Source organism: Amphibalanus amphitrite, unplaced genomic scaffold (genome assembly GCF_019059575.1).
Source record: "Amphibalanus amphitrite isolate SeventyFive unplaced genomic scaffold, NRLGWU_Aamphi_draft 001231F_arrow, whole genome shotgun sequence".
Lineage (NCBI taxonomy): Eukaryota > Metazoa > Arthropoda > Thecostraca > Balanomorpha > Balanidae > Amphibalanus > Amphibalanus amphitrite.
The window spans coordinates 21,467-47,724 of NW_024882724.1; the positions used below are offsets into that span (position 1 = coordinate 21,467).

The 26,258-nt window shown below is 49.6% G+C and overlaps 3 protein-coding genes across 4 annotated transcripts; 1 reads left to right on the plus strand and 2 right to left on the minus strand.

Annotated features, from left to right (window-relative positions):
* The first annotated feature begins 678 nt into the window (after positions 1–678).
* Positions 679–3,464, plus strand: LOC122371313 (coiled-coil domain-containing protein 43-like). The gene is made up of 5 exons (XM_043347530.1): positions 679–1,047; positions 1,899–1,997; positions 2,277–2,405; positions 2,644–2,801; positions 2,981–3,464. Exons 1-5 carry the CDS (start codon positions 895–897, stop codon positions 3,057–3,059), a joined length of 618 nt encoding a protein of 205 aa, XP_043203465.1. The 5' UTR covers positions 679–894; the 3' UTR covers positions 3,060–3,464.
* Positions 3,465–3,582: 118 nt separating this feature from the next.
* Positions 3,583–11,551, minus strand: LOC122371312 (peptidyl-prolyl cis-trans isomerase sig-7-like). The gene is made up of 8 exons (XM_043347529.1): positions 11,171–11,551; positions 9,867–9,999; positions 9,218–9,322; positions 8,890–9,045; positions 8,408–8,504; positions 5,744–5,985; positions 4,800–5,346; positions 3,583–4,498 (listed from the first exon to the last, which is right to left on the minus strand). The coding sequence occupies exons 1-8, from the start codon at positions 11,238–11,240 to the stop codon at positions 3,650–3,652; spliced, it is 2,199 nt and encodes a 732-aa protein (XP_043203464.1). The 5' UTR covers positions 11,241–11,551; the 3' UTR covers positions 3,583–3,649.
* Positions 11,552–14,123: 2,572 nt separating this feature from the next.
* LOC122371315 (deoxynucleoside triphosphate triphosphohydrolase SAMHD1-like) lies at positions 14,124–25,943 on the minus strand. 2 transcript variants are annotated; one of them, XM_043347542.1, is made up of 11 exons: positions 25,936–25,943; positions 25,682–25,750; positions 24,714–24,900; positions 20,434–20,617; positions 19,130–19,312; positions 18,737–18,855; positions 18,209–18,349; positions 17,534–17,795; positions 16,495–16,706; positions 16,159–16,273; positions 14,124–14,789 (listed from the first exon to the last, which is right to left on the minus strand). In XM_043347542.1, the coding sequence occupies exons 2-11, from the start codon at positions 25,689–25,691 to the stop codon at positions 14,658–14,660; spliced, it is 1,545 nt and encodes a 514-aa protein (XP_043203477.1). In that variant the 5' UTR covers positions 25,692–25,750; positions 25,936–25,943; the 3' UTR covers positions 14,124–14,657. The 2 variants fall into 2 exon arrangements, with proteins under 2 accessions (XP_043203477.1, XP_043203476.1); XM_043347541.1 differs by lacking the exon at positions 25,936–25,943 and having other exon boundaries at positions 25,682–25,904.
* Between the last annotated feature and the right edge of the window lie 315 nt (positions 25,944–26,258).

A 26,258-nucleotide genomic window follows, 5' to 3' on the forward strand; every position in this document is an offset into this window, starting at 1 on the left:
ATGTCAGCAAAATATGGCAATTATAGATGTCGCTAGCTCACTGACAGGTATCGTCTCTATGGGTTTCTGTCGTCATCCCGGCCCCCGCTTGATCCATGCTAGAGTGAGAAGAGAATATGGTTTTCATCTTAGGCACAGGCGAGGCATCAATCCTGGCATCAATATTGATGTCATATGACATGCACGATGCACATCAGTACTCGTGGACAGAAAATACGCACGAAAATACTGATTGCTTCAAAGAAATCATTTAGATAGATACCTACTAAGCTCTTGTCAAGAATAAGGCGTGGGCGCGTAGAAAGGCTGGAAACAATGGATGATAATCGTAACTCAATAGCAATCAGCGAAAGAGTGAAAGGCATAAGGGATCTTTTTATTTAGTACTGCTTTCTTCTCAACCCGGAACCCTAATATAGACATTTACGACGCACGAGTTGTTTACATTTGGCCAATTGGGAGCCTGTTCGACAGCAGTGCCAGCAGTTACAACCTAGCTACATTTGCTGACGTCATGAGTAGTTCGTTAGGCATTTTTAGCAATTTTCTGTCGGATAATTGTTGAAATGTCACACTTTATTTATAATGAAATAAAATTTGGTCACTAAAGTTATTTGAAATACCACAATCTACAATTCAAAAGGATTTATTTTTGATAACCATGGAATTGGAACGCTCATTGCAGCTCCAACAAGCCATGATGAACAGGGTTTTGAGCACTGGAATCCATTTGTTGTTAGGCACGTTTGTCGAAGAGTGCAGGGGATGGGATAAGGGGTAAAAATTCGGTATTTTGGAAGTTTAGACGTGTAATAGTATCGTAGGTCTGCTGCATGAAAAGTTCGGTCAAAAGTTTATTTGCAAGAACCTTATTTATCACCAACGCTGTACCCGATGGAGGAGTTTCAAGCATGGCTCACAAACAAGTTATTGTCACTGGAATCAGATGACAGTGTTATCACTGATTACATAAATGGGATACTTACGGGAGATGAATCTCAACCAGAAAAAGAGGAAGCATTGCAGGGAATACTGTGTGGAATTATGGTAAGTTGACTAATCCATGTTATAAGGTTCATCAATGTTTTGTTACAATTTACAATTACTCAACTATGGACATGAATCGGGTGGAATCTGAAGACAGAGTGTCTGAGGGCATTTTAAGTCATGTGGCAACTAAGAAGTTCTCCCCCTCTTGCTGCCTTCCACAGGCTATTTGCCATGTGCTCTGTGCAAGTGAATAGTAAGAGCATTGGCCCTTGATCAAATTGCCCTAGGCATCCAGTTTTCATATTCCACCCATGAACACACTGTTTTCAGGACGCCGGTGAACACAGGGCGCCGCAGGGCATATTAGTCACGTGATATTTGGAACTACTCCCCCTCCGTGGGCCTTCTACATTCCAAACGTCACGCGTAAATTTCACGAACCTTGATCAAATCGTCCCAGGCGCCCTGTTTTCACCGTCGTCCTGTTTTCAGATTCCACCCATGACAATGAAACATGATGCAAAGTGGAAGCGATTGATACAGCGTGAAATATATAAAATGATATCTAGAAAATTTCCAACTGAGATAGAATTAAGATATAAATATCAGAAGAATACAGAAAGAAAAAAGACATATGAACTGCTTACAACATGAGTTAGTTAAGAGAACATGTTATTAGTTACCTACAACATCAGTAAGGAAAATGTTATTAGTGTGTGATGATTTTGAATTGATATTTTCAGTCAAAACTACTTTTGCTATAGGTTTCATGAACTATGAAGCCATACAAGGAAGTACCTAACATAGTGCCTAGGTACTTTTTAATTATTGTTAAGCATGCTCTAATCTAATACTAGGTATTTAATGTACCTACCTGCTAAGTCCTAACCATGCATTTGCATTTACAGGAGTCAGGAGTGGAAGAGTTTTGCCAAGAAATATTTGCTAAATGGAATGAGTGCAATTCAACAAGTGCTAAGAATCAAGAAAATGGTGCTGCACAGAAGGTAAAGCAACTTTTAACATCTGTTTCATTTCAAGATCTATACACAGTAGGATAACACCCTTAGTGACTCAGGAAATGATTATCAGGCATTAAAAAGAAAAATATTGGCTTAAAGGTTTATAAATTTCTAAGCTTATACGATCACTGCACATACTCAGCATAGGTCATCATCATATCATCATTGATTTAACATCATAATTTAAAGTGATGTCCACTGTCTACATATGGGAATGGTGGAATGATTTGAAGTCATGCTTTCTTCTTGGTGTGTTCCTGCCAGGTTGACATTGAAGATCAACTGTCCAAGATCATGGAGCAGCAGAATCTATCTGCAACTGTCACAGAGAAGCCCAAGGTGTCCAATGCGGATAAAAAGCTAAAGGAAGCTATTCTCCAGCAATATGCTGAGGTATGTTGACAACAAGTTCAATGCAGTAAAATAAATGGAATGACAGTAGAACTGGAGTGGAAGGGGCGAGTGATAACTGATAAGTGTAGGCATGAGCTGTCAGACATGTTTAAATGTTACCAACTTATATTTTAGTAGTGGCATTGACCACACAAAATATAGTAATTGAACCTAGAGTATGAAGCTCCCCCAAATTGACAGAAGTGAGTAACCCTGAATCCCTTTCATCTGTTGACAGGTGTCTGACCATGAGGAAGACGAGGAGGGCGGGGGCGAAGAGCAGCTGGAGGCGGGTAAAAACACCAACCGCGACGAGGTCACCCGCGAGGAGCAGGAGCGGCGAGAGAGGATGAAGGCCGAGGCGGCCGCCAAACGCGAGAAGGACAAGCTGGACAGGTGAGCCGGGCACCGGATCACTGAGCTCGGATCGGGGCGTTGCGCCCCCGTCAGGGGACGTGGGCGGAATCAGGGTAACATTTGGTCGTTCTACTGTTTGGCTATGTATGGGCGAGTTTTCGACTGCAGTCACGACGGCGGACTTTGATCTGACAGTCTGCGCCGCGGTCTGTCCCCAGGGAGAAGCAGAAACAGCAGCAGGCCGAGCGAAAGGATAAGGAGAAAAAGCGCACCGCTAAAACGGAGAAGCGCAGATAGCACGGCCACGACAGTGTGGTGGATGTAGGGAGTTCGACATGCGCTGTGTGTGCTGGGCCCCCGCAAAAGTGATCTGGTATATGTAGAGTCTGACGGGATTGTTCTGGCTATGTTGGTCTGTCACGCAGTGTGTTTATGCGTGGTGATACTCCTGGACTGGTGCCATCCGGTGCCGTCCGTGTGCGTTTGTGTGTGCGTGCTGACTGAGCGGGTCAGTGCGCGGGGTAGGGCGGCGCGGAACTGGGCAGATTTGACACGCCTGCAGATATTGTATCCGACCCGCGGTAGTGCTTATTACGCTGAGCACAGTCCGTCACTGCCCAGCGGCTCGTGTGTTTTGTCACTGCTTCGAACGGCGCGCATTGGCTCGGCGAGTCGTGCCTGGCAATATGAACCGCTGTAACACCGCTGTGTTTGGCGTGTCGAGTTCTATGAGCTGAGAACCGTTCGCCCAAGGGAAAAGGAAAAGTCCTTCCAAGACAGGAGTTCTGCTGTTACTTACGGAACAATACTACTTAACCACTCCGTTTGTACCCTCATGTGTATTAATTCACAATTATGATTCAAATGAAGTATGATGGCTGATGAAATCACCTCCGTTTCGACTTTTTCCGCCTATCATCACCTGATGACTCCTCCGAACTCGAGCTGCTTTCCGAACTCGTGGAACGTCGTCGCTTCTTCTTCTTTTTCCTTTTCTTTTCACGGTCACCATCTTTGTCGCCGTGTTTCTTGCTCTTACGAGGGCGTTTGTCCGGTTTCTCAGTGGACTCGTCTCGCCGTTTCTTACTGCTCCGTCTATCATCACCCTTGTCGGAATCGACCGATCGTCCCCGTGGCTCGTCCCGTTTGCTGCGCCTCGCGTCGGGACTGGGAGAGCGTCCCCTTCTCTCACGGACCGCCGGCTCGGGACGCCTGTTGTCCGGACTGGAGGGCCGCCTCCGGTCACTGCCGTCTCGCCGATCTCTTCTCGCATCGGGGCTGCGGAGTGGTCTCCTATTGTCGCGGTCGTCTTCCTTCCTGGGTCTCTGCCGTGGACTTCGAGATCGTAAAGTTTCGGACCGAGAATCGCCCTTCGTTGACCGTCGCTCCTCTGGGCTTCGAGATCTCCTCTTTTTGTCTCGGATATCGTCTCTCCTTCGAGAACGATCGTCTGGACTACGTGAATGACGCCTCTTGTCGCGAGAGCTTTCTTTCCTGGGAGTCCTCGCATCAGGACTCGGAGACCGCTGCCTCTTATTCCTCACTTCATTCTCTCGTTTCATTCTTGTGTCCACGTCAGGGGATCTCTGACGCTGTTTCCTACTTCCCTTTGTAGTAATTGAATCACTACCACTGGAATCATCGTGATCAGAACTGTCTCTGCGGGACTTCTTTTTATGTTTCTTCGCCTTTTTGTTGTGCCGCGCTCCGTGGGTGGAGCCCTCGCTGTCACTCTTCTGTAAGAAAGAAATGAACGCATCAGTCCCAGGATAACATGATCTGCCGCAATGAAGCTAAATGCCATGAATATCGGCAAAAGACGGAGCCGCTAATACCCGACAACATGGAAACGAACAGGAAACCAAAGTAATTAATATAATAGTGGCATTCCAGCCGATACTAGTGAACTTCGCTACGCATTACTTTACTAATGCTTTACGAGCTTAACACCAAATTTAATGGCAGCTGCTTAACACTAAGAGTCGCGTGAAACACTGAGCCCCATTGTGATCCCCCTAAGCAGTCCGTTTTTCTCACCTCTTTTTCGCCCGCCAGTAGCGCCTTCAGCTGGCCGACGTCCAGTCTGCTGCCGTCACGGCCAGCGTCTTTGGAGCGGCGCTGCTCCCCGCCGCCGCGGTCCCTGTCTCCGCGACCTCTGTCGACGTGGTCTCTGTCTCCACGGTCTCTGTCACGGTCTCTGTCTCCATGGTTCCTGTAGCCACGGCCCCGGTCTTGGTACCTGTCGCCGCCGTCCCGGGCGTGCGCTGTGGGCCGGCCGGGTGGCCCGCCTCTGCCGCCGCGACCCCTGCCGCCGCCCCGACCTCGGCCTCGGCCACCCACGCCGCCACCGCCGCCCATCTGAGCAAGCTCGGCGGCCGAGGTGCCACTCTCGTAGGAGATTTTGCCGCGGCCGCGCCACTTCACTTTGGAAACGGACTGAGAGAAGTCGACGTGGATGCGACGGTCGTCGATCAGCACGTTGTCCATTTTGAAGTAGGCGTTCTCGCACGACTTGGGGTTGTCGAACTCGATGAAACCGTACTGCAGCGAGTTGCCCGTCTTCTGGTCCCGAATTATTTCACAGCTGAGGGAGGGCAACTGGTAAGGCTAGGAGCACATTTACCACAGTTGGGGTCATACGAGCAAGACTAGCGAGCGACACCCCGACCCGTTACATCGTCGAATAATCTTCCCTACTCATTTCCTGCATTGTATAATGTAATGTGCATTACGCGCTTTCTCCAAATGTATCAGATCAGCATGGTAAGAGCTCTTTCCACCAATCTTTTGCTCCAAATAGTGCATAGGCTTTCTGACATGGAAGCTCTCGCCCGTTCCTCTTTTCAGTTTACTTCCCATCCGCCTTATGGACTGTACGTACATTACGAGTTGTCCCATCACATCTTTTCAATCACATGTGTCCCGTTCATCTCACTCTCCCCCCGCCCGTCTGACCATAGCTCGCCTAGCAACCATCTCACCTGACCACCCTGCCGAACCGGGAGAAGATGATCTGCAGGTCATCATCGGTGGTCACCGGGTTCAGTTTGCAGATGAACAGCACGTTCTCCGGCGGGGCCGAGTCGGCGTCCGGCAGGTCGCCCACCATCTCCAGAATGGTGGCGCGCGCCCGGGCCTCGCGGTCCTCGATGAGCTCCTCGAGCTCTTCGGCGGTGCGTCCGCCCGACTCCTCGAGGTCCTCATCGGCGGCAATCCGACCCGACTGGCGGTCAGACAAGGGAACGTCAGTTCACTGCAGACGGGTGGAGAGAGAGAGAGAGAGAGAGAGAGAGAGAGAGAGAGAGAGAGAGAGAGAGAGAGAGAGAGAGAGAGAGAGAGAGAGAGAGAGAGAGAGAGAGAGAGAGAGAGAGAGAGAGAGAGAGAGAGAGAGAGAGAGAGAGAGAGTGTGTGTGAGAGTGAGAGAGTGAGAGTGAGAGTGAGAGTGAGAGTGAGAGTGAGAGTGAGAGTGAGAGTGAGAGTGAGAGTGAGAGTGAGAGTGAGAGTGAGAGTGAGAGTGAGAGTGAGAGTGAGAGTGAGAGTGAGAGTGAGAGAGAGAGAGAGAGAGAGAGAGAGAGAGAGAGAGAGAGAGAGAGAGAGAGAGAGAGAGAGAGAGAGAGAGAGAGAGAGAGAGGCGCAGACGGAGACAGACAAACAGACGCACCTCGGGAGCGTCAGTAGGTGAGAAGACACAAAGACAGAGACAGACAATGATAGCAACGTCAGACGCGGTGATGTCAAACGTCAGAGAACGACTGTAAGGCGGGACGCAGACGGAGAGAGGCAGACTAAGACACGAGACAATGAGCTAGGCAGACAGCGAGTAGTCAGATAACGACGGGTGGGTGCGGACCAGACAGAGACACAGACAGACATACAGACGGACAATGAAACAGGTATACATACAGACAGAATTACAGGGTGGACCAAAAAGGATGGAAACATTTTGAACTCGCATAAAATATGTGTTATTGCATGCAGGTGACTGAAAATGATACCAAACGAGAGTACATTTCGTGGAAATTCATAATGACATCTCTCTCATCTGCTTTCTCTCGTTTTCAGTCTCCCACAGCGAATGTTCGAAGAGGCCACTTTTGCGAGACAGGCAAAGAGCGGCCCGCCTGGCTGCTGACGCGATAGCCCGATGACACATGTCCGCTGGTTTGGCTCGTACAGCCTCTCATGATCACTCTCTTCAGGTAACAGATGCCTTTAGAACCTTCCTTGTAAACCTGGCCTTGAGATGACCCCACAGGAAAAAAATCCATCGGGGCAGGCACGTACCCAGGATTTCGCCCAGGAGGGGGCCACCTGCTTCCGAAGGGGCCCTTAGGTCACCCAAGGGCCCCCCAGGCCGCCCAGGCAACCAGGGGCCCTCAGGGGTCCCAGGCAACCAAGGGCCCCCATGCGTCCAGGCCCCCGCTACCAGGGTCCCCTTGGCGACTAGGGGCCCCAGGCGATCAGGGGCCCCATGCCGCCGCATGCGACCAGGCCCCCCGGCTACCAGGGCCCCCTAGGCGACTAATGGACCCCAGGCAATCAGGGGCCTCCATGCGACCAGGCCCCGGCTACCAGGGGCCCCTAGGCGACCAGGGGCCGAGGAAACCGGGGGCCCTCGGATGACTGCAGGGGCCCATCGGGTCATCAGGGGCCCCTCGGGTAATTCAGGGGCACATAAATGAAACTTTGATATCATTTTTTCTTCCTAGTGACAGACGCTTTATTCAGTGTTTGAAAAAAATATACCGGGGCCTGAGGGGCCCCCTCAGCGCCTTCGGCGCTCAGGAGGGGGCCATGGCCCCCGTGGCCCCCCCTTGGGTACGTCACTGCATCGGGGTCAGGTCAGGTGATCAGACAGGCCAGTTCCGACAGGCACTGCGGGATATCAGCCGGTCACCAAAGTGGTTCTCGCTCCACTTGAGCGTTGTTTCGCGATGTGAGGAGGCGCACCGTCTGGCTGGAATCACATGAGGTCCATGAGACTGCCATACTTCGTTTGGGCTCACTTCAACAACTTCTTTAGCGTCGCTTGGTAGCGCTTTTGGTCGTCAGCCACGGTGTTGTCGCTCCCATCCTCGAGCCGAAGTGGAACTGGCCTGTCTGTCTTTTCATCTGACCTATGGATTCCTTTCCCGTGGAGTCATCTCAAGGGTCAAGTCTACGAGGAAGGTTATGTAGGCCTCTGTTATCTGAAGAGAGCGACCACCAAGGCTGTGCGAGTCATACCAGAGGACATGTGTCATCGGGCTATCGCGTCAGCCGGCAGGCGGGCCGCTCTTTGCCTGTCTCGCAAAGATGGCCTCTTCGAACATTTGCTGTGAGAGAAGGAAAACGAGAGAAAGCAGATGAGAGAGATGTCATTATGAATTTCCACGAAATGTTCTCTCGTTTGGTATCATTTTCAGTCACCTGCATGCAATAACACATACTTTATGCGAGTTCAAAATGTTTCCATCCTTTTTGGTCCACCCTGTACTGAGACATACTGACACAAAGACGAACACACAGATAGGCAGTTGACAAATAGGCAGGAACGCAGCGATACGTTACACCTTCACTCAATATACCCTGCGTTACACCGACACAGACACCTGACCGGGCCCCCCGGTTTGACCCTTGCTCCTGCGTCCCTCGGCGACACTCACGTTGAGGATGTCGTCGGTGAGCGGAGGCGAGCGGTCGGGCGGCTGCAGTCCGGCCGGGTCGTCCAGCGGATCGTCCAGCACCACCGTGTGTGTGATGCTGCGGCCGAGTGGCGAGGTCAATTCACCTATCACTGACGACCTGTCCCATCCACAGCCCGCCTAGGGAGTCGGACGGCGTGACGGCTGCTTTGAGACGACAGTATAAAAACACACACATGAAACATAGTTGATAGTGACGCCACCATTCTTACCTGCCGGGTAGCACGATACAGACACAAAATGGTCACAGTCGTCGGGGCGCCCCCGCCCACAAACCTCAGAAGGAAATCAAACACGTGAAGTGATGAACGTTTTGAATTGTTTTTGAACACCAGTTTTTCGTCAACTAAGGCCACACCAGGACCATGTAACAGCATCACGTCACGCCTTCTCCCCCGTTCGGGCTGTTCCCGTCTGCGGTGGCGGCGATGTCCTGGTCTCACCGTATATCCTGGTAAGGCTGGTGCTTGTCATCGCAGATGGCCGAGTTGAGTTTGACGAGTACGTCCAGCCCTTCAACCACCTGTCCGAACACACAGTGTTCGCCATCCAGGTAATCCAGCTGCTCGGCGAGCGTGAAGAAAAACTGAGAGCCGAGCCTGTGGGCACACCATCTTTGGTCAGAGAATGCCTGCCAGTATCAATGGTAAATCAGTGACAGTGCAAAGGAATGTCTGTTGAGCCAGCCTAACCAGACAGTGACCACTCCTCTGATTACAATCAGAATAGCATATATGTACAATGTATATCATTTGATGTAACAAGACTTACATGTGGCCTCCATGGCTGGCAAATGATAGAGTGCCAGTGTTCTGATGCTTCAGCTTTGGAGTCTTTTCAGCTTCAAAATATTTGGCCTGATCACCATACAAAATTCTGAAAGAGTGTAATAGAACATGAGATGAAAACCTCCAGGTAGGTACATATATACAAGGTGATGCACCTCATCTACAATATAATCTAATCTGCATGTTGGTTCAACATGGTACCTAAATAAATCACTCAAAGCAGCCTGGTTATTTTCATTCCTGAAGAATAAAGAGGGCCGGTGTTCCATTTGAAGGGAGGCTTGGGTATGAGACAGTCGAGAACACAGAAAGAGTGTGGTCCATGCTCCTTGACTTATCAGCCACATTGTTACCATGTATGAGGTATTCCTCATCCATGTTGTTACCTTGTCTTTGTTTTATTGTGACCTCAAACCTGTGATTCAAAACTTCACATAACAGTGGCCTGGCAAAGATGAAAAAGCACAAAGCTCAGAAATAGTAACATAAAATTGTAAGGACTACCAAAATGGATACTTAATAAATATCTGTTTGGGAGCCTACTTCAACTTTGCAGCATTCCAAGGGCAATTTAGTAAGGCAGCTCATCACCAAATTTATCAGCTTCTTGCTTTATGATTAATGTTACTTACCCATACAGACTTGTTCCTCCTTTTCCAGTGCCTTCAGGGTCACCAGTCTGAGCTATAAAGTCGCGCTGGACAGTGTGAAATAAGCAGAAATTATAATACTTCAGCTTACATAGCTTCAGAAAGTTTTGACAGGCTGAAAAGAAAAATAACAAAGTTTTATATTTGATGGAACAGAAGAACCTGGCATTATAATGGCACATTTTTTAAGTGGGCTTCTTTTATTTAGGTACCAGATTTTCATTTACCTATCAATAAAAAAAAGACAAAAAGCATGGGTCAGTACTCAATATAGGTAGCTTTCACCAGATGACTTCACTGACAACCTGGCAATTAGCCAAACCAATTGGCTGACATATTCACATGATAAAACTTTCCCAAATATAATCCAGCCAAAACACTTAAGTGTGCAGTTAAAACTTATTTATAGATTTTTAAGAGTAAAATAATTGACATCAACTGACATGGGCATTAGGCATGAATGAAACATTAACCAGAATCTATGAACAGAACAAGCATTCACATTCACACTGAAGAGACATCACACATGACAACATGTGTGTCCAATGGCCCTAGGTTTTGAAGGCAAGCAGTTTTACTGTGTAGATACTGTGGAAAACTCGCGCGACAGGCCAGCCCCCACATTACCACTCCGAGCCACTGGGCCGCCAGCACCCAGAACACACAGACAAGGCTGGGTCGGCCTGACAGTGACGCTGGAGGCATAGACATGGCTCGCCGGAGCCGCCTCTGGACCAGCCGAACACGGAAGAAATTGAACCAAGGACAAGGACACACGGCTGCCGGGTACTGACAGCGCCTGAGGCAGAGGGCGGCCGGCCCGAGTGGCAAGGCGCATGACGTAACGAGGCTCACCCTGGGTGGGGACTGCATCAGGGCTGGGTTGCCAAGGGCCTGAGGCTACCCCGCCCCTGGACCACTCAGGTCGACGACAAGTCTGACAAGATGCTGATGGTGGTGCTGCATGGCCCCTCCTCCTGACAGCGAACTGGGGAGGAGGCGAGGCTGGCCATGGCACTGCCATATAAGAAGCATGCCCTCGGCAGTCTTCAGAGTCTCAATCCGTCAGTCTACGGCCTTCAATTGTCTTAGAGTCATCTCGACCCATCAGCCGAGACCGAGGCCGCTGGGCGCTCTAGTGTGTGCGAGTGCAGTGATAGTGATTGAAACATGTAAGTACTGACGCTGGTTCAACCACCGTCCACCCATGCTGATGGCTCGCTGGTCAGAGCGCGAATGGATTGTGAATCAACTTTCGATACAGCTTTCAGACTCATTTGACTTACCCCTTGGCCTTTCCTTGAGAAACAAATCTACAGTTATGTCACCAATTGTCGTTTCAATAACCACAGACATTGATAAAATCCGCTGATCGCCGCTCACATATTTATAAATCCCGCAATAATCTCATTCATCTTCGACTAGGTGAGTTGACATCACACATCACACCGCCCCCTGCCATTGGCGCGTTTTGAAATTGGGTTCAATCCACTGAACTCTATAATGTTCAATCAAAAACGTTTACACTGATTTCGTTCAAATTTGAATGCACATCTAGTTAGCAGCTCGTTGCTAGGCAATTACTTGTTTTTCCTGCTAATTTTCTCTAGTTGCCTAGCAACTAGCATTCTAGTTCCTCCAAAGCGCTCTTTATGAATAAGACCAACAGTTATTGAATGTAACAATTGCGCCAGAACTATCTTTGGTAGCTGAAGGAAAACCTTTACTAAATTAAATTACGCGTAATCTTGCGTACCTACTTTTGTTGTAAGCGAGATATTTGATAGATACGATACATTGCGTTGATTTTCTCTTGTCTGCTAAGCCTATTTTCTTGGCAGAAACATACTCATTTTTATAGATAATTAAGGCAATTTCTATTACAATTCCATGTTTTGAAGCCGAGGGCAGCAAGTAACTAGAGCACCTGGTACTCGGTGATTCTATCAAATCGGGCAGATCCGGGCTCGAGTGGTTACTAGTTACCTAACGTCTCGCGAAGGTACTCAGCTGTCACCGCTGGTTGCTTTTTGCAACGACGCGCCGTATTTCGCCTGTAGGACTCTGTTGAGAATGGAAGGTTGGTGGAGGATCCACCCTTGTGGAGGACCTGCACCCTTTTACAGTGTATTCATATACACTGTGGACCCACCTGTAGTGGCTCACACGGTTTCAATTTGGACCATCACTTCTTGGGACTGTCTAGTAATGCTTGGAGTGGTTCTAGCGAGTAGCGACCGCCACCTGAATCTCGTGAAGACTCCCAAAGGTCGATAACATTTCAACGAGGAGTCACAACTTGAACTGGCTGTAAGCCGCAATAGGAAGACGGGTATCAAAAAGTGAATCCCTTCACAGCAATTAAAACACAACGTGTCTCCGTGGGCGAGCTGGAATTGCTCATTACACTACAAACATGGTCATTAATTATACATTTGCTGAGCAATGACATGAACCTGTCAAATGCTCCTTTCTCAATAATATACGCTACGACATACATCATCGTCGTCGATAAATTAGTATTGTGCATTATGGCCAAATAATGGCGACATGCGTTGAGATCAGTGTGTTGTTCGGTGACGTTCAGTTGGGATCCTGGTGGCCGTAGCTGACCAATCGCCGTTGAACTCGACATTTAGCAATAACAAATCCGTTAACAATTAAATGCTCGCAATAGTGTGAGAAGTGTATTCTGGACTAGGAATAACCGCCGTCAAAAAGCCAATCAAGGATAATCCAACAATTCCCATCCTTTCATTGTCGATCAGCTTATGGCCTCTGCGCCATCATTATCGTCCTAGATCTAGCATCCATCAAATCTAGAGCAGTTCAAACGCTCCAAAAACAGCACACCAAACAAGCCTATGCCTAAAAGCTAAATCAAATATTAGGACGCCTGTTCGACAGAGCGGAATAACAGTCCCGTCCAAAGGCCAGTTTTTGAACTAACCAGCATCACAAGTCCAACAACGATAAGCTAGGACAAGCAGCAATGAAAAACGTCAAAGAGACAATATCACCAGCTGAAAGGCACGGTTGATATCATATCACATCTATGATTAACCCGCGCCCCGTAGGGGGGGGGGGCCGAAACGCCCCCCCCCCCCTGTCCTTTTCGGTCGATATCTCCTAAACGGCTGGAGATATCGCCACCAAACTTTCAGGACCCCTCCGGGCATCAATTTTACACATTGTGACCAAAAATTTTCCAGAGGCTGTGATAGGTTGGCCACAAATGACGTCAGAGTGACGTCATGTTCTGTCATTTTCGACCGAAAAAAGACCTTCGCGAGAAAACCTGTCAGGCCTACAGCTTTGAAGATACAGAAAAATGATCAAGACATAAAAGGTGTAGAATTGACAGGGCTACAAAACTGCTATCTCGGATTTTTGAAATTTTTGAGTTTTGATCCCCAAAAATCAAAAAAGCATTTTTTAGATATATTAGCCAAAAAATCCAAAAAGTTTTTTGAGTTTCGAAAAAACCGGAATATATGTGATAGTGCCTACCGTCTTCTATCTACATAGTACATACCAAATTTCAGATCGATACCTCGTTTTTTGGCCAAGTTATAGCGAAAAAACTGTTCAAAAATGATGACGTCAAATTTTCAAACTCAATTTTTGGCAATTCTAGACCTCGTAGAGCAAAACAAAGACCACCATTAGACTCCCCGTGACGAGCTGCATCGAATGATACCCATTTTATGCAAAAATATCAACTTTGAAATTTGACCTAATTTGACCTGACCTTGACCTGACCTTCACCAAAACGTGACCTAGGCTGGCCCCAAAGGCTGCCTAACCCACATAATCTCATTTGTCATGTAAAATGGACCATAAAACATGTATCACACGACACATTCATATTGTGACCCCCGGTGACCTGACCTCGCTGTGACCTGACCTGGTATCAGTGACCTCAGATAGCAAAGTATGTGTTTGACGAACAATATACCATCGATGGTTTTCAATAAATTACCAATTTACTCGATTTCACAGCACATTTCTTGAATTGCCTGTGAACGGTGAAAATCTGACCTTTGACCTGACCTGTGACGTCATCGGTTTGACCTAGGTCAATGAAATTTGGTCACAAGGTAGTTCCCGGGTAGGGCTATCAAACGCCGTTTGAATTTTGAAAATCGGCCGGTAACTTTCCGAGATCTTAGGGGGGGCCGAAACGGCCCCCCCTACGGGTGGTAGGGTCCGCCGGTAGCCCTACGGGGCGCGGGTTAAGGCACTGGGCAGCGAAGGTCATCCCTGAAATCCAGATCAGCAAGCAAGAGGAGTAATGGAATGAGCATAAACTTATTTTAAGAGGTTCATCTCTATCACATAAGTCCTATCAATAAAGTTGAGACATCAAACCAACCAAGGCAAAGTATAATCATCTTGCCGTTGTAGCAAGGAATCACACAAATAATAAATAGCAACATCTAAGTGGAAACACGTAGCAAGAATGATCGAGCGACAAGTCGCTTCATTGTGCGTCACTTTAAGATCTGTTGATAGCTAGCAACATTCTGAATTAAATAAACTCTCAAACAAATGGTACTTGCAGGCAAAATTACATAAACAACAACCAGCTAATATCAAATCGGACCTAGGGCGGCCGTTAAAATCAACGTAAAACACGGTGCGTGATGTTTGCGCAGGTGCGTGTACCGAATGTACACAAGGACGTTGTTCTGTTTCCGGACTAGCATGACTCCTGGTTCGATGGCCGCCGCACCGGCTGCTGGCTCACGTGCCGGGCGCGCCGGTCCCTGCTCACAGGTCGATGTTGCTGCTGACACTCCGTCTGAGGGAGAGGTTGCGCCGGCGGCCCGTCTGCTCCAGCTCGCCCAGCGTCTCATCCTCGCCGCCCTTTACTGGCGACATGCGGCCGAACCAGAGCTCCCGCTGGGGGCACACAGAGAAGCGTCATATCGGGTAGGCGGCGTTAGGCAGGGTTCACACGACAAACAGACGGACTCGGGTGGGGTCGACAGCAGGCAGAGTAACTACGGTGTCAGGTCGGGTCACACGGCTCACAGACGGGGTACACAGGCAGTAGTGTCACACAGACAGTAGGTGAGGCCTCACAACGTATATACAGATGGGTCAGGTGTGGTCACAACAGACACCTTGTCAGCACAGCTCCACAGTCTAATTACAAAAGGAATGATAAGTACCAGGGACAAAACAGTAGCAAAGTCGGTATCGAGCCGATGAATGCGATTCATTAACATATGAAGCACACGTGCAGGCTAAAGACAACAGCCAACAAAAGTACATAAACATAAGGCATCGACGCATCGCGCACGCCATTGTCGTGGAGTGGCTGCAAGCGTATTGCGTAAAGGCCTGGCTACACTATGCGTTTTCTGCGTGCGTTTTTTGCGTGTTTGCGGGTTTTGCGTAATATCGTTCTAGAAAAAGGGTTATTATTAAATAAACTTCTTTAATATTGATATAAAAAAAATAATAAAACGTTTATGTTAATTAAAAGTTTATATGAAAAACATATGACAAAAACGTCATTTCGTTTCTTTCTAGAACGATATTCTGCAAATCACGCAAACTCGCAAAAAACGCACGCAGAAAACGCATAGTGTAGCCAGGCCTTAAGACAAAGTATGACGACGAAGCACACAGCAGCCGCGCTGCGCAAACTCGATGTCATGGGACAGGACGGCGGCGGCGGCGGCGGCGGCGGCGGCAGGGACAGGACGAAGGCAGCTGCTCTGTTGAGGGTGCGCACCACACAACTACCGGGGCTCAGGTGGTCACGGAGCTCAGCTAGCGTGTCACACGGCTCGGCTGCAGCCACGGACAGCCGCGGCGCCAAGCTGTGCGGTTATGGTATACTCACGGCTCAGCACGTTTGCGCTAGCGGGGGGAGAGAAACGGGTCGGTATGAGCCAAGCCGGCAGTACTGCGCAGAGAAACACCCATAGGGCAGTCAAACACCCTGCCTGTGGTTACAGTCGCCGTACATGGAGACTGTGCCCCCATAAAGATCAGCTGGTTGGGACGAGTCCCCGGTATCGAGTACCCGCACCGTCCTCACAGGTGCGGTAAAACACGGCTGCCTAATGTGACAGGAACGTCAAAGGAAGCGGTCGCCGTGACAGGACTCTTGTGAGACTGGCCGGAAGTATATGTAATCCGTTTTTCAACCAAATAGCGGCCGGGAGGAAAGCATGATGGTAGTTTACCCAAATCCAACCCAATCACCAGAGACCAAACTCATCTCCCTAGGGATGGCAGAGTAGGTTTTTTTACTTACCGATGGCAGACTGTACTGATTCGAGCTGCTCCACTCCTCGAACCGAGCACGTGCCGCCGCTACCTTGTTCTTCTCCCGCTGACGGCATGTCATCATGACGTAGGTCTCACGGAACCTGCGGCACAAGTCATCATGATGTAGGTCTCACGGAACCTGCGGCACACGTCATCATGATGTATGTATTACGAAAGCTACGATGACGTCACCATGATGGTATGCTTCATAAATGAACCTACCATACCTTATTACACACAAAACCCAGCCCTCCCATCATGTCACGCACCCTACCCTCCACCCACCATTCTCTGGTCGAGCAGGCCCGTCGGTGCCACTCACTTATCGGGCAGCAGAGGGGACACATCCGAGCGACGGATAATCATGGCCGTGTTTGGGTTCTCCTTGCTGTAGAAGCGCACACAGTCGATGGGGTTGCGGTTGCCCATGCCGTAGGTGATGCTGATGACGTCCACCATGAGGTCGTCCGGTTCGAGGTCATCCTCGGGCTGTAGCAGCGAGCCCACGCCGCAGCGGATCGCCTCCGTGTCGATCTGGGGGCGAGCGGAACATACTGGGCAGTCAGAGGACACATCGGGCGCGAGGGTGGCGCAGTCAAGGCAGCGGGCCTTTGTAACAGGCTGTCAGTGCCTACAAGTGTCCTAGCCAGCGTGTGCTTTATTACCGCATATCTACGATTATTTCATGACTGCGCTTCCAAAAATGTCAGACTGGTTATGTATGTACATTGTACATCTGGCTGACAGACACGCCAGCGTGCTATCCGCGCCTTATCTTGCACACTTGTCCGTGAAATTAAAGGGACCTCCCACCTTCAAAAAAGTTTATGAATTGGCATGAAAGTGATGTCGCTCGGTTCAGAAAGAGCGAAAACGAATATCTACCAAATTTCACCGAAAAATATTCACCGGTTTTCAAGATATTAGACTTTTACTTTTGTTTACTTTTTGGGATCTCCGCTGTTCCTAGCGACTTTATTTGGAAGCAATAGTTTGGCAGCTGAAAGTGCGGCACTTGTTGCGCGCAAAGCAGCATATACCACCGCGTGCTACAAAACGTTTTAGTCAAACATTTAAAAATCGTTAGATATCTGCGCTGACGTGACGTCACACATTCAGAGGGGTATTCCTATGCATTAGCCCCTCTGAATCAAAATGCTGCAATTTTGAAATTCAATATTTCCGATTTAAGGCATTTCTCGATGTTGTGAGTGCCGAAACCGGTAATTGTGAGCCAGGGACCCCATTTTGGCTATCTCAACTCAAATCTAATGTTAAGGTGGGAGGGTCCCTTTAAAATGTGCCCAGTGACCACGCATCCCCCTGTCCAGGTGTACTCGCGTCCACATGCACCAGCCCACCTCTCGTTTGTCCTCGGCCGTCGGCTGGCTGGCGCAGACGAACTTGTACAGGCGGCGAGTGTGGATGTCGCGGAGCAGGCGGCGCGCCGGCTCCAGCTCCTCGGTCACGCTCTGAGCCACCAACTGCTGCACGTGGTCCGTCAGCTGGCTGAAGACGCCCATGTTGTCGCACGCCTCCGACATGCGTACTCCAGGCGAGTCGGGACGCGATGGGTCCGGCAACAGCAGGTACGGGTCGGCCAGCGCCAGCAGGTCACAGAACCTGCCGTGAAACGTCAGGCAAGGTCAGGTCGCACCAGATTAGGGCATGGGTCAGGTTACAGTAGACCAAGTCAGGGCGCAGCAAGTCAAGTCACGGTGGGTCGGGTCAGGTCAGGTCGCAGTAGATCTGGTTAAGTCACAGACGGTTACATACCCGAAATCCTAAAAATAGTATTAGTTCGATATCGGTATAAGTGAGTGGCATCAGGGAGACCATGAAGCGAATGCCTGGTGCTGGCCCAGAGCGATGAACTAAACACAGTAATCCTCTCGAGTCTTTCCTGCCATTCCCTCTCCCACTCATTAACTCGCACGGGCTCCAGTTTGGACGAAAAAGACGACTCAAAGTGCGCTACTGCCTCTTCTGACCGACCCAGACGATACGCTGGCCCACGTCCTCCCCGCACCACTCACATGCGCTCCACAATGCGACAGACCCGGTGTTGGTAGGCACGCCGGTGGAGCACCCAGCGCGTGTAGAAGAGGTCGTACATGTTGCCCACCTCCTTATCGCGGGTGCAGATCTGGAAACCCTCATTTTCCACCTCAATAACCCTGGGGGGAGAGCGGACAAACCGGCAGTCAGAGTGGCGCCGTGTGCTGGACGCAGGAGAGCGGACACACCGGCAGTCAGAGTGGCGCCGTGTGCTGGACAAAGGAGAGCGGACACACCGGCAGTCAGAGTGGCGCGGTGTGCTGGACAAAGGAGAGCGGACGGGGAGCTAGAAGGCCAATGTTCGTTTATTTAGCATACAACACCAACAGGTATACAAGGCCATTTAAGGACGACGGCCGACGACAATGATCAGAACTAGCAGGTGGACCTTGCGATCAGGGGAGGGCAAGGACAAGAGGAACGCGCGCCATCGAGGTGACCCGTCCCAGCATCATCACAGCCAGGCCACAAGAGGAGACACCAGGCTTTCCCCAGCTCTGACGCACCTGCTGTACAGTAGGCAGCGCTTGTAGTCGAAGCTGATGTTGATGCCCAGCAGGTGAGAGTCGCGGCAGAAGTAGTCCCACTTGTCCACGTCGATGCCGTTACGCTTGTTGGAAATGATCTGGCAATTCAAATATTCTATAAATTGGCCATCCTGCTGTGATGATTTTTCGAAAACCAATTAAATGAAACCAGTATACTTTTGATCTTAAATTTCACGTTATTCAAGGCCTTAGGATATACTTATATCATAGACTCGGTAAGGATATAGTCATAGTCACTAAATGGAAATTGATTTGTGCAAAAACTCACAAACCAGATATACTGCCATCTGATAACCAGTCATGCCCATGTCCCATACTATCACCTCCGCCTTGAAGACCGCATCCACTGACCTCATACAGGAAGGCTTTCTTGCCGGTACGTCCGACGTATTTGCCCGTGTCCGGACAGGGGCCGGCGATCTGCTCCTTGATGAATGTGATATCCAGCTCAGTGAGCCCGTCAGCAGTGAAGTTCTCCATCAGACCATTCTGCTCCAGCATGTACTGAAACATCTCCACGGAGGTGGCCTCGTGCTGCCCCGCCACGCGCCGAAGCACGGTCAGACGGCGACGGAAAGTCACAGGCGTGCGCGTGCTCATGTAACTAGTACAGTGATGGAGGTATAGTGAAAGCTTCTTCTTACTACAGTACAGAGAGAAAGAGCGAGTTATGACTCACGAGGTAATGTAATAATTGCATATAGACTTGCATCGATGATGAAATCAGTGAAGCCCGTAGCTCAGCTGGTAGACTAGTGCTGCACTCGACCGGGTAAGGATACCCCAGATTCAAGTCGCTCCGACGTTCTACACACAAAAGTCGGAACTATAATGACGGGGATGGTTTGCGGTTGAAGAGAGCCGCCGTCACAAACACTCGTAGTTAGTGAATGGGTCAGAAGCAAATCCAATGTTCAGCTTTGACGAAGCGCTGCACTTTAATTTCTAACATTTTCCTAATCAGCTGTTATTTCACGTTCGGACGTAGGAGTCAGACACAAGCCTCTCTTAGCTCTGGCGGCTTCGTCAACCTGTCCACGCAAAACGTTCAGAATGAATTATGATTAATTATGCCAGTTATAGAACGTCGAACGTTATAGCACGAGTAGTAAAGTAATCTTGATAGAACGTAGAGCCGCAGCTCTCAACTATAAAAGGCTTTGAATTTTAAAACCCCTACCGTACTAATAGTAGTGGCGGAACACCTTCAATTAAGGGGGGGGGGGCACTGCCGACTTTTGGTCCCATTCTTTCCATGCAACACTCATAGGGCTAATGTTAAAACTCCCAAATCAAAGGGGGAGGGGCACGGTGCCCCGGTGCCCTCCCCGTTCCGCCGCCTATGCGTACTAAGCCAAATATAAGTGGAGGGTGAGACCAGAGACATAGCATAGCTCCCCGTATCTATCCGCTTCCCGCGTGTGCCATGGTCCTTGCCATCCCGTGACCCGTTCCTTGACCTCAGGAAACCGCGCCTCCATTTTAACGACGTTCGGCCTCCTCCGACGCATCGATGTCCCCCTCTCATTCCTCTCTCTTCCCACTTACTCCTCTTATTCATAGCACCGCACAGACCTAATCCCACCATTCCCACCATTCCCTGACTCCAAGCATAGGCCCAGCCACACCGTCAGTCTCTACCACCCCTGGCTCACCTTCCAGTGGCGCTCCGGCCGCACCTGATCCATGAACGTCTCCCACATGTGAGAGAACGGCCCGTGGCCCAGATCGTGGCACAGACCGGCCAGACTGACACACACCACGTCAGTGTCAGTGATGTTCAGTTCCGGCTGGTTCCGGCGCAAAGTCGACACCAGCTCGGCGGCCAGGTATGCCACCCTGGAAACACAGAGCACCAATAGTGCAGGAAGTTTCTATGCAATGAGACAATCCACACAATAAACATGGCTACAGCAGCAGTATTGCTTGAAATTTGAATAGCAAGGAACAGGGCTGCGGAGTCGGAGTCGGAGTTGGAGTCGGTCGGAGTCGACAGTTGTGACCGGAGTCGGAGTCGGAGTCGGAGTCGATTTTAGAAACCCGAGCCGGAGTCGGAGTCGGAGTCACCGAAAATCTGTCGACTCCGCAGCCCTGCTAGGTCTGCGGAGTCGGAGTCGGGAGTTGGAGTCGGTCGGAGTCGACATTTCTGCCCGGAGTCGGAGTCGGAGTTGGGGCTGGTTTTTGAAAGCCGGAGCCGGAGTCGGAGTCGGAGTCGGAGTCGCCGAAAATCCATCGACTCCGCAGCCCTGGCAAGGAATTTCTTCTTACATATTTAATTTTTCAAGCAAGGTGAATAGCAGGGGCGGAGAATTGTCATAATCCCAGGGGGTGCTTTTCTAGCACCTGGCGAATGGAAGCGTCGAATTCTTGCGTAGAAAAGCACATATACGTATGGCCCTCCAGAAAAACAGTGGTTGTTTAGCCTGTGTGCTTTTGGTGTAATAACTTTAAATGACAGAGACACACCTGTAAAATGACTCAATAGAAATGAGAAAAGGGTTCGTGCACACAATTCGGCAATGGTTTTCAACAGTCATTAAACGTATTCGTCAATGCAGATCAATCATTGTGATGTTGGCAACCAACCACTTAATACCTGGAGGGCCGTACGTTTTCCCAGCAGCATCACTCTCCTCGCGACTTATGCAAAGCAGTTTGTGTCTCAGACGTAATTTAAGCACCCCTGGAGCACTATTATATGGTGACTTGAATTTCAGGGGGTGCTCGAGCACCCCAAAAACTTTATCCACCCCTGGTGAATAGGGTCTCCTCATGATTTTTGCTGCTAGCCTCATTTAGCTGCTGAATGTAACAAACACTGATATATTGATATATGTATTTCAGTTGAGACAAGTATAATAATACGGAACAAAAATGATAGACGAACGCGTTTCGGCTAAATCGCCGTCATCAGCTCCTTTTCGACGCTTCTCCTTTTAGACGCTGATGACGGCGATTTAGCCGAAACGCATTCGTCATCATTTTCGTTCCGTGTTATTTAACACTGATATGCTTCTCTAGTTAACCTGCAACGGGCCGGGGGGGGGGGGGGTTGAACACCCCCCCCTGCGGTTTTTCGCAGATATCTCAAAAACGGCGGCGCGGAGCGTTGCCGTTTTTGGCACACCTGTTCGTGCATCTTTTCCGCACATGTGAAAATTTCAGACCCAGGTCGCCTTAGGTCAGGTCACCAGGTCACGCCAAGTGACCTCACCTCCGAAAAAATAAGAATGCTCGTCATAGCTACACCGACTGATCGATTGCCTTGAAACTTTCAGCGATTGATAAGAGCAACATTATCTATAAAATGTATATCTCGGAATTTTCATATCGGTGACCTAAGGTCAGATCAATTTTGCGGCCTCTCTATTATACCTACCTAAGTCAATGGGAGAAAATTGTAACACGTCTGTTTTGCACGAACGCTATTCTATACACTCTCAAACATCGAGATGTAGGTAAAATTGACACACTGAACCGGAAAATGGCAACTGTGACCTCTCCTTATGTCCCGTAGGTCATCTCAGGTCACGAACAGAATCTAGCAGTTTTTCGCTAATACCTTCTGATAGAGGCGTGGCAGAGCGCTGAAAACGCCTTAGATGTGTTTGGCTCAATGTTGCCGATCGACTGATATGCAACATGACCTTTTCCGGTCAGGTGATGACCTTGACCTGAGGTCAAATTTTCAAGTTGACCTTTCAAGGTCAAATTATAGTTCATTCGACGCGTCTCGACGAGAGGAACACGATGCTGGCAAAAGTAATGTCATGGCTCTTTTGAGTCAGAAGTAATTGCCGAAAAAACGCTTTTCGTAAAAACGGTTATTTTAGGAGTTTTTGCCCTCTGGAGGCTAAACCGTTGACCTGAGGTCAGATCTGAGGACATTGCTCAGAAAGGCCTGTAAAAGGGCTATCGAATGCGTTCTTCCGCGGCGCTGTAGCTCTATTGGTTCCCGAGATAGCCGTCGGCAGTTTCCAAAATGTTGAAATAGTCAACATTTTACCTTTGGTGACCTCTGGTGACCTGACCTTTGGCCTGGTCCAAAAAATTACTCAAGTGTTTTCATCCTTATTTTGGACGTTCTTTCGATTGCCGCTTACCGCGTGTCGCTACATGGCCAGGAGCCGAGTTAGAAGGGGGGGGGGGTGTTAAAACACCCCCTCCCCCGGCCCGGCGCGGAATCTCGGAGCACCCGGCGCGCTTTAACCAATTTGCTTTAACCCGGCGCGGGTTAAAGCAAATAGTTCACTTTTAACATGGGGTTTTAAACTGGAATAGCAGTTTTGTAGATTGAGCTGAGACTAGCACTAATCAGAAGCTTTTACGGCTGATAATCACCCCATACAAAAATATTCCATTTCTCGTTCCGAAAAGAGTGCCTTGCAGAGGAATGCGTGCCTTGCTGAGGAATGCAGTCACGTCATCGTCAGCCAATCAGCATGCTGCTTACAGCCAATGGGTTTGTCCTACGCAATATGATTGGTCAACGCGTACTAAGTCCAGGTTAAACGCGCGTCAAGCTGGGGCCGAGGGGGCGCTACTCCCCTTACTGGCCGAAGTCACAGCCGCCGCACAGCCGGAGCCAGATGACCCCGGCTAAGCAGCAGCTCTGACCAGGGGTGTAATTTTCCCAAAATGATTGTGGGTGCCCAGCTGTAGGGGCGCCAGGCCGCTTAGGGTACGTAGGGGCGCCAGAAGGTTACAAGGGCGCCGAGAGACCATGACAAGGGCGCCATTCTCCCAGAAGGGCGCAAAGTGATTAAAAATGCTAAATGATCCAGGGGCGCAGAGAGGTCAAAAGGGCGCCGCACAGTCAGTAATGCTAAGTTGGAAGTTGGTGGGGACGTAGGGGCGCCAGACGGTTACGAGGGCGCCGTGAGACCATGCAAAGGGCACTATTCTCCTAGAAGTGCGCCGAGTGATTGAAAACGCTATGTGGTCCAGGGGCGCTGAGAGGCCAGAAGGGTGTCGAACAGTCAGTAGTGCTAAGTTGGGGGGGGGGGGGACATAGGGGCGCCAGACGGTTACGAGGGAGCCGTGAGACCGTGCAAAGGGCACTATTCTCCTAAAAGGGCGCCGAGTGATTGAAAACGCTATGTGGTCCAGGGGCGCTGAGAGGCCAGAAGGGTGTCGAACAGTCAGTAGTGCTAAGTTGGTGGGGACATAGGGGCGCCAGACGGTTACGAGGGCGCCGTGAGACCATGAAAAGGGGCGCCATTCTCATAGAAAGGCGCCGAGTGATTGAAAACGCTATGTGGTCCAGGAATGCTGAGAGGCCAGAAGGGCGCCGAACAGTCGAGGGATGCACGGTGGACAGAAACATAGCTAGGGCGCGAGACGGTCAGGAGGGCGCCGTTAGACCATGAGAAGGGCGCAGTGCTGTCAAAAGGGCGCCATTCTCCCAGAAGGGCGCCGAGTGATTAAACACGCTATATTATCCAGGAACCTGAGGCGGTCAGGAGGACGCCGTTAGAGCATGCGAAGGGCGCCATGCTCTCGAAAGGGCGATTGTGACATAAGACTTGTGGGTGCATTTTCATCATTGTGGGGGCATATTTCAGGATTGTGGATGCATCTGCCCCCACAAAGAGATATAAAATTACACCCCTGGCTCTGACCACAGTCAGCCCCCTGCGGGGGATCCGATGGTATCATAGATACAAACCTGCAGTTTGCTTGAAGATCCACTGAGATCATAGATCCATCACTTGGATCCATGCACATGTCTGGCTACCTCCCCTGCAGGTACCTACTGTGTAGGTACCTGCCTACTGTGTGTGTAGGTAACTGCCTACTGTGTAGGCCCGCATAGTGCCCCAGCACCAAAAAGTCAAGATCTTGTGGAGATTGCCATACTTAGCAGCCTGGGCTATCAAATAACAAAACAGGTGTAAGGTGACCCAAATGAACAGGTACCTCGAGGAGTTCTTACCCGAGTGAGTGCTCAAACCGGTTGTGAGCAGCTGATGGGAACACATAGTAGGTGCCACCCAGCTGTTTGATGTGCCGAAGTCGCTGAAACTGTGGTGTGTCGATCACCAAAACACAGAGCGGGTGCAGCTCAAAGTGTCCATGTACGCTGTCATTAAACACCTTCCAGCCAGTTGTTGCCTCCATCTCTGAAACCAAAGTCATGTTGGACGTTAGTACTCAGTCACATTGGAATACCTACTTCAACTTGGGAATACTGACAGATGTTTACACACTGCACTAACAGGTTTCCACTTCAGATTGGCCTTGGCAATGAATTAGGTGCCATTTCAGTAGAAATTGTCAAAATCCAGAGCTCTGTTCAGTGTTCGGTCACTGTTTTTTATATCAGCATGCTGTCGGTTTTCCGCCATTGCTGGCGCTTCTTGGCCTCTCATTGGTCTAACGAATAGGCCACCTGAATTCGACCAATGAGGAGCCAAGAAGTAGCAGCATGCTCACAGCCTGCTGATAAAAAACGGGGGGCGAACAGCGCCCAGGTGAACATAAATAGTGAATTATAGTGTACAAAGCAGATTGATCATCTGAACCAAGGTCTGAAACAAGTCTACTCTGACTCTGAACACCTGGGCCCTGTTTCACGGCGGAGCGCTGCAGTGCGCTGCGCGCGTCGGCGCGTTGGGTTTCCATGGCAATATCAACAAACTTCCCTCTGACCCTACGCTATGACGTCATCGCAAAACGCTAGCACCCAAGCGCCAGCACCATCAACACGCTAGCAGCATTCGCACTCAAACCTCTGTTCTCTCTGTACTTGATTCTTTAGGATCTCTGTTCCAAACGCGATTCATTATAAGCTAACGGATCGCACGTAACGTCATTCAAGTGACGTCAGGGGCACACCTCAGCTCCCAGCGCGCTGCAGCGCGCGCAGCGTCGGGCGGTGAAACAGGGCCCTGGTTTACTCACCTGGTGCCATTTCAGTAGTAATTATACAGATCTTGGTCAGATCTTTCAATTGAACAGATCTTTTTTTGACTGTTTTTAAAATAAATTGAAATGAAATAAGCCCATAACCTAACACACGTTGACGTTGTTGAACCCTTAGCTCGACCCCATTTGGATGGTTAACAAAAAGTATAATGGATGAAGATTTGCACCACCGAAATTTGTCCACTGGATATGAGATATCCCGTCCTAAAGGTATATACAACAGTACGGACTACGGAAACTTGACGGAAACTGGCCGGAAACTTTTTTGGATTGCCCGTGTGGAAATCCAATCCCAAGGCCGTTGGAAATGGGTGAGACTAAATGCTTACTTCGAAATCTAAGCTGCGTTGCGGCATTGGCGGTTATGTGCGGCGTGTATGCCGCATGATTAGTAAGCGGCGACCACTAAATTAAAAATTCAATAGCTTCGAACTGTTTTCAATGGATAACACTGCATACCAAAAATGTCCATCGCTCTCGTCATAGGATATTTAGATTTAAAGGGACCCTCCCACCTTCCAAAAAGTTTATGAATTGGCATGAAAGTGATGTC